The 20,746-nt window shown below is 37.3% G+C and overlaps 1 protein-coding gene across 5 annotated transcripts in view; it reads left to right on the forward strand.

Moving 5' to 3' along the window:
- The window catches only part of SPATA6 (spermatogenesis associated 6), a 50,333-nt gene that overhangs the window by 17,266 nt on the left and 12,321 nt on the right, over positions 1-20,746 (forward strand). For 2 of the 5 annotated variants that reach the window (XM_064455133.1, XM_064455132.1), the window contains exons 8-12: positions 728-815; positions 2,496-2,536; positions 4,257-4,429; positions 13,875-13,974; positions 17,733-17,821. In XM_064455133.1, the coding sequence (XP_064311203.1) occupies positions 728-815; positions 2,496-2,536; positions 4,257-4,429; positions 13,875-13,974; positions 17,733-17,821 (491 nt within the window). The other 3 variants (XM_064455134.1, XM_064455135.1, XM_064455136.1) reach the window with 3 other exon arrangements.

Consider the following 20,746-nt stretch of genomic DNA (forward strand, 5'->3'; position numbering starts at 1 on the left):
AATTCTTTCCTAAGGTTTATTCTACATATAGGTACATTTTAGAAATTCAGATTAGCCTTAAGCTATTAATCATTCATCAACCTACTGTTTGTCTCTCTCTCAGCTACTGTTCTTTTAACTCCTTTTAATCAAATCTTCTGGTTTTTGGTCTATAAGTGAAGTTCAAAGTTTAATTATAGCATCTTTAAACACTGATTATTGATTTTGATTGCACAAAAAGGGAAAAAGCTTGCCTGTTAATGTACCATATCCCAACTATCATGACCTTTCTAGATTACGAATGCTCCTTCTAGGGCATCTTTACTGCTAAGGATGCTTTTGGCCTGGACATTTTATGTTACATGAAAATTTAAACGAGATTATGTTAAATGTAACATTTTTAATTAGGAAGAGATTCAGGTCTCTCTTGGTGAGATCTGAACTGTTTGGAATAAATAATGAGATACCAAGAATTGTTTAAAAAGACTGCAGACTTTATAGACGAAGGAGAAACTATCTGCATTTTTTTCTTTGAACAATATGATATTCAGAGTTCTCTAGACCTTTCTAGTACTGTTTCTGTTTATGCACAGTAATGCTAATAATACACATATCTTGAGCAAAATGTTGTGCAAATAGTTTTAAATAGTATTTAAGAACAGAGTAGATTTAATCTCATGAACGAAAACAGGAAAAAAAGAAAATTATACATCTGATACTGAGCTTTTTAACAGTATTTTTGCTTCAGGTTGAACAACCAAGTCCTGGTATTAAACTTCACACCTGCTGTCCCACACAAGAAAGCACAGTGGAAGCCTGGACCAAGGTAGACCATGGTCAGTATTTTCTCCTATATACCTCATTAATGCTTTTGTTTCCTGCAGGAGTTTAGTGAAGTTGTTTTGGTTTGGGGTTTTTGTTTCATTTTTTAAATTTATTTTAAAAAAAAGAGTTGGTCTATAATGGAGAAAAAGATGTTCTTTCTTCCTAGGAATAGGAAGAACACTGAATAAGCTACTGCTGCAAAAGGTGGTTTTGAATAGTTCTTTACCTCATAAAACTTGGAACATAGTTCTACATGGTATGAAAGTGGGAGTACAAGATTCCAAAGCCCAGGCGAGTGGTGTGTTTCACTCCACTTGTTTTGATGAGTTGGATAGTGGAGTAAATCTGCACCACAGTCTGCGGGTGTGTTGATCAGGCTTGGAGCACTGATCATTTTGAAGTTCAAGGGCTGTCTCTTCAAAAATTAATAATGTTTATTTCAGCAGTATTTGTGAGTAATAGATCAGTGACTTACCATTGTTAATGCTTTGGCATTCATTGGTATCAGCAAGTGAGGGTTTAATAAAAGGTGTGGGACCAGAAATTTAAGGAAGTACCCTAAAACTTGATTTTATTGAATGTGTCTGGCAATATGAGGATTTTAATGAGTCACATCAGTACTTGTTTGTTATGTGTGCTCTGCTTCATTTTTATTGTGCCTCCTCACTAATTATAAATTGTTATATAGCAAATCATTATGCACTTGTTATTTTACATTTGTTCTTTGTAGTAGCACTGGGTGCAGGATTTTAAAGGTTTCACATTCCCTTCGGGGTCATATTTAGCAATCTGTAGTATCTGGATAATGTAACAGAACTATTATCATCTGATACCATTGCATACCTGAGTTGGTGGTTTCTGGCCACTGATTAGGAGACTGAAATCAACCTCACTGCTAATATTCAGAGGATTCACTGGTCACTTGCCTGTGTCTTGAGGCTTAACTGTAACTTCTGAAATAAACAGGTTCCTAGGATTAGAAGTCTTAATAGTGACAGTACAGTTTAGTCCTGTTTTTGCTTTTGTGCAGGCAGCTAATAGAGGGGTGTCTCTACATTGCTGTACAGGATAGAAGTACCTCTTTGGGCTTGGGCACAGTATGAGGGTTGTTCAACACAGGCTGATAAAACTAATCAAGAAGCCAGAAGTAATTTAATGCCATTCCCTCAGGGCTGAGGTATATATTGACAATGGTGAAATGTCCCAACCAGATATGGACCTAATAGTTTCCCCACCTATGTTTCTATGGGCTTTGTACTTGTGTTTGTGTATCAGTGGTGAGGGAAGGAATGAAGAGGTGATAGAAGGAGGGGAGAGGTGGTCATTGGGAAGCTTGTTCAGAGAAGATTAGTAAGGTAGTGTAATGTATGTATGAATTTTTGGGAATGGTAGAGCTTGATTTTTATATTGATTTGGGCAATTAATAGCTTAACAAAATGCACCACTTCGGTCTATGCAGAAGACGGTGCTTAACGTTGTTATAAACATTGTATTCCATTAAATGTGAAGTCATTGCTTTTGGCTAAAGAAAGTGATTTCCTGAAATATTCTGAGGAGACTGTTTAGAATTTCACAATGTATAATAATAATAAATTGCTTTAGTACTGTTTGGGAGGAAAGGTAAGCTATTTTATAAAATATTTCATAAAATTTGAATTTCTTCTGGGATACAGCTTTTTTTCTTTCTCCAGATCCTTCTCTTCTTGGCAGCTACCGACCCAAGAAAGCCAAAGTGAGTATTTTGAAGTGCTGTTTTTTACAAATTGTTTTTTTGGGAAGCTCTGAGCGAGAAAGATTGTCCTGTGTAGGTATTTGTGAAACTTCATCTACTATAGTATCAAAAGCAAGAAAAGGGACATTTTAAATCTTATCTAACACTGTTTAGGCCTGCTGACAGGTTATATACAAATAGAAATGTGAAACTTAGCACTCTATGAGATATTCATGCCTGTACATACAGAACTTGCTTCTCCTTGGCATTAAGGCTTGTGACAAGGCTGTAGAAGAGCCTTTAAAGGCAGTTTGCATTTGCCTTCCCAGTCACTCTGAGAGCATGCTTCATTTTGGAACTGTATGCAAAGGTAGTACTGGTACAACTGGCAAGCCACTGTACTGTTATTTCTCATCCTTGCTTTTTCAGATTTTAGCTGCTTTGTGTATTAAATAGATCTGAAGATTAAAGTCAGGGTTCCTTTGTTTTCTGGTGTTTTTTAATTTTTTCCATCCTGTTCCTGAAGTACTGCAGAAATTGTGGTTTAGGCATTTAATTACATATGCCCTGTTAGGCTTCCTAATGGCTGGAAAAACTGATAATAACAGGGAGGAGGAAAGAAGGGAAATTAAGAGGATAAACCTTGATATGTGTTAAGTGCACTTTTGTCAGATTCTAAACTTTTATTACCAAAGATTGCAGTTTTGTGTACCATGTGGATCTAATATTGTGTCACCTCTGGATTGTTCCATGGCTGTAAATGAGAAACTGTAAAGAAAATAGAGAATTTCTACTAAATATGTAATTGGGTTTTTGTGGGATTTTTTAATTATGGCTGTTTTAAAGTTCTGTTGTCCCCCCACCCCTCTGCCCCCCAGTGGGAAAGTAGATTTTAGGAGCAGTCATTGTTTGGAGAATGCAGGTAGCTGAGCTACAGGTTAATTCATCATGTTCTTGATGCCCTTAATCACTGTGATCCTCACAAAATCAGAGCTGAAGAGAATGTATTTCTTTCTTGCCAGAAATATGATATGACTTTGTTTAAGAGGAGCTGTTTCCCAAAGCTGAGGAAAAAATCCTGCAGCCTATAAAAAGCTAATGAATAACCTGATTACTGTTGGTCTGGTTTTGTTGCAGTTTTTTTTTGTTTGTTTGTTTTTCCCTTAGCTTTGGGAAACAGCTCCTGTAAAAGTCCCCATTCCAGGTAAAAGGGGATAACCCATGGAGATGTTTTAATGGTATGTTTCAGGTTAAGAGGAACCATGAAAGGAGTACCTAGTAAAGGGAAGAGTGAGTAGAAGATGGGTAGATGGGCCCTAGTTTTCTCTTCAGGAACTGAAAAAAAGGAGGAAACAGTCTTAAGACGAAGGGTTCCCACACTGAGGAGAGGTCTGAGGTTTGTGTTGTTTAGACTCTCAGGCATCATTCTGAATCTGTGAGATTCCTGGGAGGGGTAAACCTTTACACTGTGCAGTCAGAAAAGGTGATAATAGGCCTGCTACAGTAGACTTTGCTATAAGATGGTGTGTTAGATACCAACAGACTCCTCTGACACTTGTTGATTTAATTTAAACTATAGCTTTTTCTATGAAATGAGTGTCCTCATTCTTTCCCCAGCAGGCAGATTTTCCTGCATGTATGTGCAACCTTTAACCTTTTGGTTTGAAAAGTAAAGCATGAAAACTGTACATCTTGATATTCATAATAAATGGTAGTAAGGTTTGGTGGGTTTTTTTTACAGGCAAAATCTACTCATGGAAAAGACTTGAACAGTTCTGATGTTTGCCATGAGGATGTGATCTCAGATCGACCCAACAGACAGTCCCATTCCAGTTCATTAGAGCGTTCAGCACCTCCAGCATTTCAGAAGCATTCTCTGAGTTCTGTGCTAAATCGATCTTCTCTAAGAGAAAGGTAATGACTTGATTTTGTTTGTGAAATTCTGGAATTATTAATATGAGCAGATGATAGCGGTACTTTCATGACTATAGTTGCATGTTTGGAGGTGTGCAGGCTGAAGAGACTGAAAAATCTTTCCCCAAGAAATATGCTGTGGTTTGACTTTTCCTCAGGTGCTGTGTTTGCCATCACCTCTCTGCTTAGTGAATACAATCCTAATACTATGTCAATGAAAAGGATCTTTGACATCTCTGTTGCTAACCTTCTCTGAAACAATGAAGCCCCAGATTTCAGGCTGCAAATGTCTAAAACAGAGAATACTTAAATAAATAAATAATCACTATTTCAGAGGTGATTAGAATCTCAGGAATGTAAATTTAGGTACATGTCAAGTATGCTTTACCAGAGGCGCTTGGAAACGTTTTTTCCTTCAGGCTGTTGTTCAGCCTAGTGTTTGTAAGCACATAATCGTGGCTATTCTGTAGTCAGATGTGTGACTAGTGTGTGTAACATGCTTGGGCTAGCTTTATTCTGGTCAGTGTGTTATTTTCCAATCTTTCTGCTCTATTGATGTTGTTTTGTTCGAGTTGAAGTGTGGGACTCTGCAGCAGTTGTGTATCTATTAATTGCTATATTTAAATTAGTTTTCTTAGTAGTCTCCATGGACCTTAGTGATACTGGGGGGGAGACAGTTTCTAATATCCCTTAATTCAGTGGATTTCAATCCCTGGTTAATATTTTGGACAAGCTTCACAGCTTCAGTGTCTGAGGGTGGGATGGAAGAAATGTCAAAAAGTGATCAATTTCTTTTCCTGCTTAAGTCCTCCAGTCCTTCAAAGTGAGTATTCCCTGCTGAGTAGAACGTGTCGTTGGTACACAATGCTTCTACTGTACATTCAGTTTAGTAAGTTACTAGATGGCTTTCTGGGAGCAGAAAAACTATATACAAAGCTGGGCCTGATAAAGCAAATAAATAAAAGAGTTGGGAGAAGCTGAGGATGAAGCTGATGTCCTGTCCTGAATGTTGAAATGTTTGCTGAGGCCCTGCTTGGAGATGTACTTTGGCTAGTTCACACTCATTCCAGGCTGTTTCATTCTTGTTACCATTGGTACCTCAGTTAGTTAATGCTCATAGGGTGCATTTTATAGCCTTTTTTTCAAAACAGAAAAATTGTCTCTGTTTTTTTTCTTTAAAAAGAAAAGTGACAGATGTCTGGTGGGGATTGAATTTTTAATACTTAGAAAGATCAAGTTGGTGTTTTAACATCTTCTGCTTGAAAACTTGCTTGTTTGTTGTTCTGTGTAACAGTATTTCTTCTGAACTGTTATACAGAGATTAGGATATATCTGGTGTTTGGAGGACGTTTCTTTGTCATCTTGCCTATCTCCCCACTCTCTCCTGACATTGGTTGTGCATTAGTTACCCATGTCTAGGGAAGAGATATTGTAATGGTGACTTTTTTATCCTTCTTTTTTCAACTGGACTCCTTTGCGGGGGGGGGGGGGGGGGGGTAAATTTTAAAATTAATTATATTTAAAGCTGATAGGGTCCCTTATATTGAGTCTTGTAAGTTGTGAGCTGCTGTTACATGCATAGTAATTTAGTCATCTGCCAGTTAGTCTTGAAATCATCTGAATATTCTTGCTTTTGCTTTTTATAAGCCCTTCTCTGGAAGAGATTTGTGATCTTGTGAAATTATGTATTTTCTTCTTATTAGAAAAAATATTCTCTGCTCTTTAGAGATGTAACACCTCTTTATGTTAAAGATGTATTTACTTTTGTCATCAGAAAAAATTCAAAATAAGTAGGTAAAGGGTATAGTCTAAAAATTTGATCTCTCTTTCATGCTGCTGAGATAACAATGGCTTTAGCTGACTATACTGAGAGCTATAGTTGGAATGACAAACATGGATCAGAGGTCAATGTTTGGAAATGCATGCAAACGCTGCTGTTCAAATCATAGAAACACAGAGAAAATCAGTACTACTGAAAGTATACCAGTGTTAGTGTATTTGCAAGAATACAGTCTTATCTCACAATATTTGGTGTTTATTTCCTCAATTTTATTTTGAATTACAAAGAGAAAGAGCTTAGCATATCCAGGCTATTTTTGCTAATGCTAGTCAACCCACAGTCAATATCAAACTTGACTTCCCACCTCGACCTTTAGTTCCCCTTTTCCTCTTTTATTTTATTTTATTTTATTTTTTTAAGTAATATGAAGTGAATGTCTGCCTTCTTGGGCCTACTTCCCAGAGCACTGCTTAACAGTTGTTAAGTCACTGCAATACTTCTCAGTGATACAGAAATTGGGGTCTTGTATAAGGTCCTCTGAGCCCTTTTTCCAGCACTTTCCAGTCTTTTCTATGAGCTTGCTAGTGAGACCAAAAATCAACCCTCTACCCTTTTCCACTGGGTTTGAGCCAGAAGCAGAACTGTCAGTAGATTTACTGCTGAAGAAGTCAGCAAAGTTTTGAATATCTCTTTTTCATACTTTATTTTTACATTTTTCATTATTTAGGTCACCTAGGGAAAGCATTTGCTAGTGTTGCAAACTGACACTAAGCTGAGTGATGTGGCTGTACAACTCTACTTCTCATTTTGATTCTAGCTCCTGTGCAGAGCAATGGTACATGCACGCTCTTCAGTTCCTGCCCATGAGGTGTGGCCAGCTTCAGTCAATGCAGTTGACTTGCCCCCACAGACTGCTTGGTTGTGCATAGACAAGTATCCTTTTGCGCATAGATAAGTATCCTGTATGCTTTGTGAAAGAGCATTAGCACTATATTCTCTCAACGCCGCTGCAGGAAAGCAAAATGCAGATCCAGTCCTTGCTTTCATAGTGCATGTACATCCTCATGCCCTCCTAGAAGATGGTGTTTTTCTTGGGACTTACAAGGTAAGCCTTTCTTGCAGCACTGAAAACTGCAGTACTTTTCATAAAGAAAGGGAGAAACGGTGAGGTAAATTCTGTAGGGTAATGACAGAAGTCCTCTGAATGGATCTATCTGCTGGCACAAGAGAAATTCTTTTCCCAAGAGACCATAACAATCCTAAGAGTATTTGACCATTCTGTTACGTTGAAAGGCAAAGCTACTTCTCATGCATTTGGGATCAAAGGATTCTTTTTCCTACTCTGGGCATGGCAGGCTTTTGCCTTTTTTTTTTTTTTTAAGCATTGATCTGAAAAAAGAATAATTTCCAGAGTGAAGTCCAGCTCGATGTCTTTTTTTATGTTCTCCTGGTTATACTGCTAATATGTGATCTTACCTATTATAAAATTTAACCAAAACCAAAGTTCTGTCTGAAGTAAGACAGAGGTTAACTGTATGGATCGTGGCCCTTCTGTAATATTCCTCTATTGTTTTACTAACATCTTTTTATGTTATCTTTTTTCAAGTACTAGGGAAATACCAGCATGAAGTTAGCTACTACTACTGATAGATATAATGTATAAATACTAATGAAAGATTAGATCCTACGTGGAGTGCTTGAAAATTCCAGTTATTGGAAGCTTTGGCTTCAGTGATCTTGAAATGTCACCCCAGGATCTTGGGTACTAGTTTTGTTGCATAGCAAAATCCAGACAACAGGTAGTTCACCTAATATTTTAGAGTGGCTTGCATCCTAAGACAGGGTTTAATTCTGTGAGAGTCTGTTTAAATTGTGAGAACTTTCTACTACAAAGTGGAACACTGAAAAGTTGAGCAGACTTTTTAGGAAAAAAGCTTGCTCTAGGGAGAGGCTGGAGAGGCTGTAATTAGGTTTCCTGTCTATTTCTAGCTATTTAAAAGTCATTATTGCTGATTTTTTTATTATTATTATTTTGGTAGTAAGGTTGTTCTTGAATCTTTTGGGTTATCAGTCTCACCTCTTGGGGAAGTTTCCTTAATTTGCATTCTTTAAGTTAACCTCTGGAAATCAACACTTGAAGATCAGTTATTCCATACTATATTCTGCAAAACTGAGCAGTACATAAGCCTTGCTTCATATTTTTGACAAACATCTGTACTATTTGTCATTTTCATTGGTTGATTTTGCTGCAACAGTAGGTATATTTGAAACTGATTGCTGTCAAAGCTGTTTTATGTATAAGTGAATTAATTCAGAGATGGTAGAAGGTAATGGAAAAGCTTCCAAAGAGGATAAGGAGGTGCAGCCCATTTACGACATACTAATGGCGTAGTACCAGAATGACTTGAACCTTTTTGGGGCAACTGCTCAGCTGGAGTATTGGGCCTTCCTTGAAGTCTCAGAAGCTGTCTGCCCTTTGGGATTCACTTTTTACATGAGGATGATGTATCTTGCCCCAGTTTTAAGGACCAGATACAAAGCTTAGGAGGGAAATGAAAGCATTTACATTCAGTGCTGCGTTTTTAAATTAGTATCTCTAGTGCTTCAAGGCCTAACTGTAAAGAGGGCTTTTGAAAGTAAGAGAAACTATTTAGAAAGGATGAGAAATTTTTACTTTAAAATTTCTTACTGAAGAGGGAGAACAAATGGGTACACAGCTAAGCTGTCAGCTTCTGCTTCCAAATATATAGGCTGCTGTGCTTTGATTTAAGGCCTTGTCTATGTGTAATTGTTCCTGCTTTGTAGTAGTATCCTGGCATTGTGAAAGCAGCATACTTCCTCCACTTAAAATCCTTGCATTCTTACAGTATTTGCGTTTTGATATGTTTTCATTACAATTCAGGAACTGGTATGTACCAAAACAGTCTCTAAAACACTTTTGGACCAGTATAGCTGCATCTACACCAAGGTTCATAGCCATCAGTCATTTTGAGAAAAAGCAGAACAAAATTGTAAAACTATTTAAGTGTAGCCCAGCCTTTCTGTTGTGCTTCCATACAGACCAGTATGCACTGAGAACCAAGTTCATCGTACTGAACTGCCACTTCATGTCCTCTTAAATGAGAATAAAGCAATTTACTTCACTTACTGGGAATGCTGCATAAATGCCTACTTGGGTATAAAATCTGTGAGGTTTATTTCTATTTCAGAATTAAATATATTTGGTTTTCTTGAGAACCTCTCTTTTTCCATGTATAAGTTCTTGCAGATTGTGGATTTTCAGTTTATACTTAGCTTTAAGAGTTCTTTATTCCTCTTCTCCCCAATTACAGTAGCGTTCTCTCCAATTGTGAATCTGGTACTACAGTACTTCATTGATTTCTGTCCTCTGATAGTTTGTCCTTGTATGTGGTTTTGCTCAGCATGAAGCCTGTGTCTTTGAAGCTGATGAATTCTTCATGGAGGCCACATGCACCGAGTTGTTCACAAGGCTAGGAGGTGTGACAGTGGGGGAAGGGGCCATGGTAGGCATTGCAAATATTCTGCGGGCGGCTTTTGCATTAATTCTAGTGATATGAAATGTATTCGTGTATCCTGCTGAAATGTGATATTAATATTTTTGCTATGTGCAAGTGGATGATTGGATTGTCTGACATCTGAAAATTCCTATTTATTACAGCTCTCAAGTTCACAAGCTGCTGTTTGACTAGAGTACATGGGTGGATGTATCCAGTTTGTATTTCTAATGGAGTATTTCATCCTAGTGGATAAAATTATACATGAAAATAACTTTAGCACAATCTTTAGGCTTCTTTTTTTCACCAAGGTAGATTTTGTCTGTATGACCTTAAAAAAAATCCTTATCTCATAAAAGAAAATAAATGCCTTTAGTCACATTACAAGGGAAAATGGTTCTGTTTCCTTGATCATGCTCGACACAACATCTTTGAAATTAATCTTGAGAAGTTCTATGATTGATCTGGCTTTTTCTAGGTCACTGAGCTATATTTCCAAAGTGTTTATACAATCTATTGGAATCAATAAACAATTTAAACTGATGTAACTGCAGAATGTTTGCAAGTCCCAAGGAAAATTGAAAGTATGACAAAGAATAAAGCTGTAGGAGTTTATTTCGTTTATCAGGACAAACAGTCATTGAAATGAAATGACTTTCCTTTCAACATTGCAATATGATAGTGATGCTTTAATCACATAAATAAGTAGCTAGCCATTTAAAAAACTCATTCTTGGTGATTTTGGGCAAATGGAATCCCTTTATTTATACTTTAAGAAGCTGTGCTCTACAGCCTGTTTTATAAAATATTTCCAGTAGGAGAGTTACAGTATCATAAAAAGGTCTCACTTCAGATTATGGTTGTAACATTTCAGGCATGATTTTATTTTAGTTTGAGTTTTGGCTGGTGTAAATATTAACATTGTGACTTCAAATGGGGATTACTCTAGTTATTACTAAAATTAGACAATAACAATACTAGGAAAACTAATTAAAGAGAAGCTGATACTGTTTTTAATCACACTTAGGGGTTTGATTTTTTTTTTCCTTTTTTTTTTTTTTTGTGTGTTGTAAATTAAGTTTGGGGTATGTGTGAGTGGCTAACATTTCTTATACCACAGCGCACACTAGTGGATTGATCAATAAAACCATCTGAAGAAGGAAATCTAATAGTTCTTGAATTAAGTACTTAAATCTTCATCTTTCAGACATAGCCATGTATTTTCTAAATGAATACAATAGCAAGCTGGGTTTTCTTTTTTCCAAAAGTAAATACATTTATCTCCAAGGACATTTGTAAATTTAAGATTAGTAACAATGATCTGAAAACTTACATATGAAGTTCATAAAATTTATTTCCCAAAGGCAATCTATTCTAACTTCTCTTCTTAGTGCCAGCAACCTGGATGTTGGAAGAACAGCAGCTGCTGTGTAGATAAGATTCCATGACTTCATGGGTCTATTTTTTATTTGTCAGATGGGAAATGACTCACTCTTACTGCATCTGGGATGCCAATTTTTAAACATGCGTTTTGGAGGTTCTTTAATATTAGTAAATGTTCGTAAATGCTAATAGGAAGTCGTAAGATGATAGCCCCTCTCCAGCCCCTTTCCTTTACTCTGTACTTTAAAAAAAAAAAAAAATTTTCTCAAAACACCGCTCATTATTGGAACGCGTGCGTTGCAGTGCAGTATGTCAAACTGGGTTTGACTGTGTTAGGGAAATTTGGTCGTCAAACATTGGAACAGGCTGCCCAGGGAGGTGGTGGATTCTCCATCCCTGGAGATATTTAAAAGAAGGGTAGACGTGCTGCTTGAGGATATGGTTCAGTGGTGGACTTGGCAGTGATAGGTTAGCAGTTGGACTCGATGACCTTAAGGGTCTTTTCCAACCTTAATGATTCTATGATTCTATGAAATTGATGTTCCTGCCTACTCCAGGGACTTACACTTCTATTTCTTTAAAGGCAATGCTTTCCCTCCCTAACAAAATTTGCAAACCGTTTTGCTTTCTTTTAGGAAAAGTTACATGAGATCTTCTATTGCAACAGATCGTTAGAGTCTAGTATGCAAAAGAATTGAACAGTATGGATTTGCCATACATGCTGTTGCATTTGCAATTAATTGTAAATGTTCAGGATGCTAACACAAATGTTACAGCCAGCTTTGAGAAAACTCTTGCCTGTAATGATCCAAAGATAAACAATGTTAAATGTCATTAGAAATATGGAACATACATCCTCCTGTAGATTATATGATTCATCCTCCCAAGATTGTGTTATTTCTTGGCACCCTTCCTTGAAGAAAAATAGAAGCATTCAGAAATAGGTGGTTTGATTTAAAGAAACTCATAAATAGGCTAAAAATATTGGGGGTCTTTAGAACAGAAAGAGAGGTTTTGGAAATGTAAGCAATAATAAGCAAGTCCAAATAAGTTGATTAGATACAAGAAAATAGAAGAAAGTTACTCAAAAGCAGAGGACAGGTTCCTTTCTTCTTATATTTCTGTCTCTCTCTGGTAATAGAAGGAATGATCCAGAAGATTGCAAATTGCTTCCAGCCCTGCCTGTAACCTTCAAGGCAGCCTGGCACTTCTCATTTTCAAGATCCTGCTTCCATTAATTTTAATGTTGCCAAGTTACTTGTTTCAGACTGAAGCTTTCTGTGTGTACTTGGTTTGTTGTTTCTGGAAGGAGCTGTACAGTTCTTTAGCTGTATTGAAATTTCTGGAGGTTTGATGAAGGTAAACTAAGCCAGGCACGATCAGATTGGGGGTTTCAGACTGGATAACAGAGGGGATGTGATAAACTGGAGAGAAGAGAGCAGAAGAGCTTGCAGTCTCAGTCCCACAAACCCATCCTGAGCCCAGAGTAGAATCTCAGGGTTCAGGGTCATGATGTTTCTCCACTGAATTGAATTTGTGAAGCCGACTAATAAAGCTTGTCACTTTCCCGTGCTCCTAATCCACCCAGAGTATGGCAGCCCAGTACTGCTGTTGGCTGTTGTTCCATTAGCTCAAATAGCAGCAGTATGGCTTGCCAGCTCACAGCTTGCCTGGTGACCCGTATTCATATTAGCATGATGCCACATCATGAGGTTTTGTTTTCTTGGTGCAGTCAGGTTCTCAGAGGTTAGGAAACATTGAAATGAAGATGCACAATCATGATATGGTGCCCTGTTTCTATCCACTGTGATGAGACTGTGTAAGTAAACATTTCATAAGTTTTTCCCAAAAATTCTTTCCTTATGTTGATATCTCTCTTTTTTTTTTTTTTTGTAATAATACATTTTTGATTGTACTAACATGTGGAGGTTGGTGTGTAAATGATCGTATTCTTAAAATCTTAGCTGCCTCCCTTAACGGTCTGAGAATAACTATTGATATGAAATTTCTGCCAGCATCTGAACTTGATGAGAAGGATAAAGGTTGTTTTGATTGTTTTGGTGGTTTGGTTTTTTTGTTGTTGGTGGTGCTGGTTTTTGTTGCTGCTGTTGTTGGGTTTGGGGGGTTTGGTTAGTTGGTTGGTTTTGTTTTTTTCAAAGAGGGAAAAATGTGCTGCAAAACATAAAAGGCTAAGATCCAAAAATAGCTGTTGGTTTTAAGTCACTTATATCAAGAAAGCTACCCAGTTTTTAATGTATAAAAGCAACTTAAAATGCAGTTCTATCTTGTGAAATAAAGATTGTTAATTTGTATTTTTTTTAATTCCATGGGTTTTCCAATTTGCATGGATTGCAGTTATCTTCCTGTTGATTTATTACAGTGAAAAAAATTTCATGTGTGTAATACTTCCTTTAAAAAGAGGAAAATGAAACCTGATCACCTGATAACTCTATAGCTTTTCTAATCTGTGGGGACAATACAAACATTACAGAAATATTACTGCAGTTACAAAATCATCAACATTTTCTGTGTTTCGCATCTTCTGTTGGTATTGTGGATGCATACTGTTTATGCACTGTTTTGAAATGTTTCTTTACTTGTACCCCAGAGGAGAAAAAGAATCAAATCTAAGCATTGTGTATGTTCCAGATAGAAGGAAGTAATGCATGCTTCATAATTTAAAAAAAAAAAAAAAAAAGTCAAAAGCATATTTGAGCTTTTCAACAAGAAAATATTTCTTCTGTTCTTTTTCCCCTTCCTCTTGCAGATTTGGCTCTGGTTGGCCTTCACCAGCAAATGGAGATGAGATCCATAAAAGAGTGAAAAATATTTTAAGGACACACAGTGCTAGACAGCGCCTAATATTTGTAAGTTTGACTGCAAACTAAATCCTTTCTTTTCTCCAAGATGGCTGAGGAACTGTACCTACAGTCTTGGATTTATTATAATATTTTCCTTTGAGACAACCTTGATTGTAGAAATATGGATTACATATATGAGCTGATTTCAGTAGCCTCCTTATGTGTAGCTGTTATGTGCAGCTGGTAATGGTAAACCTCTCACAGGGTACTAGGAACAATTATGTGGGTTTTTTTTTTTTTATATCTGGTTTTCCACTTCCAATTTAAGCAAAAAATATGTTACAGATCTGTAGAACGTCAAGGCTTAAAATGTTGTGCAGCTGTACATCAGCAGCTGCTTGTGTCCAGCTGTTTGTAGAGCTAATATTATTCTTCAGCTGTGTGCTTTTTTTCCCTTAATTACCTGGCTTTCAATAAACAGAGTTCTTTATCTAATGAGATTATGCCCGAGATCAGAATATTTTGTCCTTGAGTCTGATGGGATTTTGAAGTGTGATTTTAGACACAGAAAAATTTTTGCTATTGCTATTTTTGAGAAACCCGGTTGTGGCACAGGATCTCTCTGGCCAAAGTATTGTACAAACTGAATAACAAGGTTGTTCATCTGCAAAGAACTTAGGGTCTTAAGTGTGAGGTGAAGTAAAAGAAAGGTAAGGTAAAAAGATGTAAGGATGAGAGGTAGGTAAGATTAAGACTAGGAGCTCTGATGAAATTATTGTTTTTGTCTGACAATCTGACACACAAATGTTACTGATCAGTTAAGAGACATGAGTCTCTCAAAGTAGAGAACGGTATCTTTTTTTTAATTCGGTTTCTCCTCTTAGAAAAAGGAGTGTTGACAGAAATCTGCTTTTGGACGTTGCTGCAATTTTAAGTTGCTGCTGTCCCCAGCTGCCCACCTTTCCCCTCTGACGTAGTTTACTGTGTCAGTGGGAAGCGTGATAAAGAGTGAGAGAGCCGTGGCCTCCCCACCTCACACTCAGCACAGAAACGGCAGGTGTAACACTGGTGCGTTGGCATATGAGCTGTGCTGGCTGGGATGCAGTGACTCCACTGACTACAGTAAACCCATGGCAGAGGGGAGGGTTGGGGCAGAAGTGAAGGTTGTCTCAATCCATTGCTGCAAGAAGTACTGAAGAACATCTGTCTAGCGCTGAAGGTTCGATTTATTTAGTTATTTATTTATTTCCCCAAATTTAGCCATCCTGAGCAGCTCCTTGTGTTGCCTGCATGCTCTCTTAATCTGATTATTTTCTCATTTCTGTTCAATCTTCATTTTTAGCTTAGTTGTTGTGCTTTTTGTTTTAATCTCAGAAAAACCTTTTTTCATGCATGCTAAGACTGTTCATGCTGTACCTCCCTGCGTTTGTACACCAACATTATGATCTTCTGAGCTGCTGCCTCTCAAATAGAAGATACCCATCACATTTTTCTGTGTTTCAGCCACTCCAAAATAGGTACAAATCATGTCAAATGCTCCTCTGATGTTTCAGCAAACTTAAGATAACAAATTGGATTTCATGACGGTCCAGCACCTGCATGTAATGAAAGTTTGCACAACCTGAACTATCTCCAGTGGTCCTTGACTACTTTCCTTGAATAGTAGACCATGACTTCATGATAAAAGATTTACTAGTTTGTTAGGAGAGCTGGATGGCTGGTTATATGGTCTCTCCATACAGCCATAAAGACTATTAAAGATAATAACAGGTAAAGGAGAATTTGATAATTTTTCTCCTATTTACTTATATAATTTAAAACATTTTACTCTAGAAAGACTTACACGTATACTGGCATTCACTTTTTGCTGCGATATTGCACAAATGCACACAAATTTGCAAGCATGGTGTTAGATTGTTGAAGCACGGTGCTTCCTGTTGGCTTTCTGTTAGCACACCTTGTCACTTCCAGTATCAAACACTTGCTGAATACTCACAGGGATTAATAATCAGAGATAATGCTTTTCTGTTTCCTCTACTGCAGGAAAACCTCATGTTTCTGCCCTAAAAAATCCAGATATCAGGGTGTTGGGTAAGATTTTTTGAGTCCTTAATTACCACCCTGGTCAGAACAGTGCTGGAAAAGGACCATTTTTCTCAGTCCCTTTTATTCCACTGAGCAAAAGGAATGGGAGGATGTTACAGAGAAATCTCACCGTGTTTGATAATCGCGTACACCTAACTTGGGAAAGCTGTGCTAACAGCAGCTGACCTGCTTAAAAAAAAAAATTAGGTCTACTTGCAGTGAGTACTGTAAAATACACCGGTATTGGTTGTGCTTCCCCAGATGGACCAAATCTAGGCTGTGTTGTTATGCAGTGGATGGATGAGGTAAACGGGTCATCTTGAAAGTGAGGGAATAGTAAAGCAAGTGCATTGGCAATGTGGTGAGTAGATTTTGACTCCAGACTGGATCCTCTTCCGAACTTTGAAAGGTTAAAAAGTATCTCTTATTCTGTTTCATTCCAAAGAGCCTAATGCTAAATAACCATTCCCAGAAGCATCCAGCTGTGTTTTCCAAAATTTCGTTTCCATAGCACTGTGTAAAAATAATGTGACTGGAGCTCTGCTGCAGATTCCTTAGGGTGTCCACTGTAGCTTTGTGCTGTGACATTCTGACAGTATCGTAATGTTTCCATCTTTTTTTGCTTTCCAGAACATAATTCGCCTCTGGCAAATGCTGCAGAATTTTATTTACCACTGTACCCCATTTCCTCTTCGGTGCTTTGCAGTCTGACTGCTGAAGGAAGAGAGTTTTCCTGTTTACAAACACACTTATTACCTTGTATTTCACCACAATAAATCGTGTTAGGTTTTTCCTCATCCATATGCCTGCCATTCAGCTTGCTCTGCATCTTCTTGCCATGTACCACTACGTTTATTGTAATTTCTCCCAGTTTTGTGTTACCAGCAAGCTGATTATTTTTACTGCAGTCTTTTTTTCCAGTTATTTCTTCTGTAGCATGAGAGATGATTTTGTTTGCTAATCCTTACAGCAATTTTGCTAAAAGCATCACTTAATATCACCTCTTAAGTAGTGTCTTTGCTCTTCAAAGTAGAGTGAACATGGTTGTGTATGGTGGAATGTCTACCATCCTGTCTCAGGTGAGCAACTTGCTCCTTTCCCATAAGGTGCTCAGTCTCCTACTTACCTAAGAGGGCAAGTATGAGCTAATAATTGTGTAGATCACATTTGGAAGGTAAGACTCCCTACTGACAACTCTTAAGAATATCATTGACGTTTCATTAAGTGTACCATAGATATATTTTAAAGTTGGGTAAGCACAATCTCAGCCCTGTGTATGGAATCTAAGTATTCAGATGTGTAGCATAACTTTTGTCTGGTAAAATGCATTAAATGGAAAATGGTAGCTCATTATAAAAGCTAATAAATAATAAGTTTTAGGTTCTTTTTCCCATCTTCTGCAAGAAACAAAAGTAAGGCAGTGAGCAGTAGGTTTCATAGCATTTAACCAACGTGTTTGTTGGGGACTATTGAAGCTTGTGTGGTCTGCATAGTTTTTTAGATCTACACTGTCTAGAAATTCGTTCCAGTTTATTACCTGAAAATTATTAGTTGAGTTGTACTGAACTTAATTAAAAGTGTTCATAAATGGCATTTGGCTCATTACACTTTGTCCCTTTCTCCCCCAAGAAATGTAAGCACTTTAATAGTCTTCTACTAAATGGAAAGAAAGCATTTTTGAAATTAGATCATTGTAATCAGAAACCAAGGTAATGAGAATTTGATTTCTGTTTTTTCAGGATGAGAGTAACGCATCAAAAGGAGACTTGACTAAGGCAAGAGAATCTTCGCACAAAGAGCCCTTATACATGAGTGAGCTGCTGAGCAGGTATAGTGTTTTTCTGACCAAGACGGAGCAGTCATACTCATGATATTGCTGTTTAAATTTAGCTAAAAATTTCTCGTCCTATTTTGAGCTATGTAATGTATTACACTGGGAAGAGGCTTCTGTAGGAGTTAGTCCTACCAAGCTTTTTCACCTAAAAGCAAAATACAGCTATCATTATGCCTTTCATGCTCTTTGGCGCTGTGTCAGTATAATCTTCATAAAGCGCTGATTTTGGAACTAGACTTGGTCATAAAAATGATCCTTGGGCAGTAGTTTTGGGATTTTATCAAACAGAGAGCAAATGTCACTTTAAAAACAAGCAATTGGTTATTTTTTCTTAAAACTTTGGGAGTGCAAAAATAAATTGAAGTTTGTTTAGTAATATGGTTTTGGGCTGTTTTGTTGGTTTGGGTTTTTTCCCCAAACCACATATTTGGAAAAGAGAAACATCTTAAAAAACACAGCAAATATCTATTGTATGGTTTAGTGATTCAGCATGCCATATTTCAGAAGACATCATGAAACCCTGAGATCTTAAAAATAAGGTTTATGTATGTTAATTACTCTGTGCGCTCCTCATATGTATGACTAGGGTTTCATTTCAATATTTTACTTAAAGACACCAATTGAATTGATTTTGACAACCTCTGTGTAGAAATTATCAGTATTGATGTTCTCTATGTATGCACACAGTACTTCGTAGAACATTTTGGGTACTTGTTGGAGAAAAGATACTATGTAATGTAAAGCATTTTTTGGATTGTACAGCTTTTTTGTTTTTCCTTATATTAAGAAAGAAGTCCTAGAACTGTGGTGCTAAATTTGAGAGGTCTTGACATTAGCAAAAAAAGATTATGTTTTGATAATGAGATATGCAATATTTTGTAACAAATGCTTCCTGAATCACCACTGTATATTACTGAAAGGAGGGCAATTCAATACAGATATCCCAGTGAACTTCTGCTTGTAATTAGTAAGCTCTAAAAAGTTCATTTATAATTTGTTGGCTTTTTAAAATGTCTGTAACTTGTAGTCACCTCTGCGGAAGGGATCTAGGTAGTCTTAGGTTTTTACATGTACGAAAAGTTGCTACTAAAGTTGTTACTATTTCTACACCTGTGCTCACTCCTGTGTTCTGTGTGTAGCCTTTTGCTCCTTTATCCTGACAGCTACTGTGATTAAATTGTGTAAGATGTGTTTGTGAGAGAGAAAGTGCAAGTTTTTGTTCTGAGGCAGCTTTGGGACTTTGAGATGGATGCAGAAACTGCAGACTATGAAAAAAGAAGAAACAAATCCTAATACTACAGGATCAAGAAGTGATGAGATATGAAATGTGGCACTCAAGTTGGAAAAGAACTGTTCCTTGGGTTTAGGGGCTGGCAGCACTCGTTCCATTCACTGAAGGGCAAGACATAAAAGGGTTTGAGGACAGTGTGATTGCTGAGCATTTGCCACAGTGCTCATAAACAGGATACAAGGACAGAGACAGAGTTCATAGAAGGACATGGTACTGTCGACCAAATGTTGGCAGTAAAGTAGATGATTGAAAACCACTGGGAGTACAGAAAAGGTCCATGTTTTGTGAAATATTTAGTATATGATTCACTCAGAAAAGAACTTCTGGGACTCTTAAAGGAGATGTATGAGGGAACAAAAGCATATGACAGGTATTTCAGAGCAGGGAGTTGTGTGCAGAAATCCTGCTGTTAATATGATTTGTGAGTTAATTCCCAGATTGCTTAGCTCAGGTTGTCAGCTGGTTTCCAGTTGAGACAGGAGAGGAACTCTTCCTTAGCTTGGCTGTATCTTTGTCCACACCAGTGCTTAGTATCTCATGTGCAAGGACTGGCTAATGAAAATACATATACACACATATCATCCCCCCCCAGAAAGAAGGGAACATGAAGCTTATGTTTTGGGCTTTTTTTGAAGACTTTGTTGGTACCAGAATATGGAGCTTGCAAAAGTTACTATTGTTTTTTTGAGTCTTTACTGCAGTTAAAGTGGTTGGATTTTTAGTGTCTCTATGTAGATAAAGCTTTTAGTAGAAGAAAAGGCAGGCACAAGGCTGACTGCAGGAAGCGGTTTCCAAGAAAGAGTGTCAGAGCTGTTCGTTGTAGTGTTACAAGAGCTGGTTCTAGTGCTGTGCCTATTTGTTGGACTGAGAATTCTCTGTCAGAAGTGAGGTAACACGAACTGCAGAAAGGAGGAGGTAAAACTTCAGTTGTTGATTGGTCCCCAGGGTATTGACTTGTCTACATTTAACATGGGCCTGTATAACTTTTCTATTGATTTTGCTGTTTGGTAGGTTGGTTTCTTTGTGTCCAAACTGTGAAGCACAGTTCGCCATCTCCAGGATGATAAAAAGGTTTACATTTTCTTCAAGCTCTTGACTAACTTTAAATGTTGGAGCTTTTTTTGAAAGAGTGTGAAAGTGTCCTTCCCCTTTTAATGTCGGAGCCACATAAAGATGTTGGTCTTGGTTTTTGTGGTGTAGATTGGCAATCACCATAATACTTGAATGGTTTCCATGGGATAGTGGAAGCTTAGTAATGTGAATTTAGAAAACAGATCCTACATCTTCCTCTTCTTCCCTCACCATTCTTAAAGTGAAAATCTTGTGTTTTGATGCAGCTAGCTAGAAGTATATTTGTGAGTCCTTTGACATAAGGTTGCTTTCAATTTTGTCACAGGTTTTCACTGATACTAACTTGAGAACAAAGTTTTAAGTACTGGTTTGACCGTAGGAGTTTAATAAATTATATGTATAGAAGAAAATATAAAGCTTCCCTGTGAAATGTAAGCCGTTTCCTAAGCGAAGACAGTCATTGTAAGTTTCACATTTCCAGTTCCATTTCCCTGACTGACAACATTCACGAAAGGCTGAAGATCACTCAGTCCTAATTTTTAAGTGTCTTAAATGCC

The sequence above is a fragment of the Phalacrocorax carbo genome, chromosome 6, assembly GCF_963921805.1.
Source record: "Phalacrocorax carbo chromosome 6, bPhaCar2.1, whole genome shotgun sequence".
NCBI classification, from domain to species: Eukaryota; Metazoa; Chordata; class Aves; order Suliformes; family Phalacrocoracidae; genus Phalacrocorax; species Phalacrocorax carbo.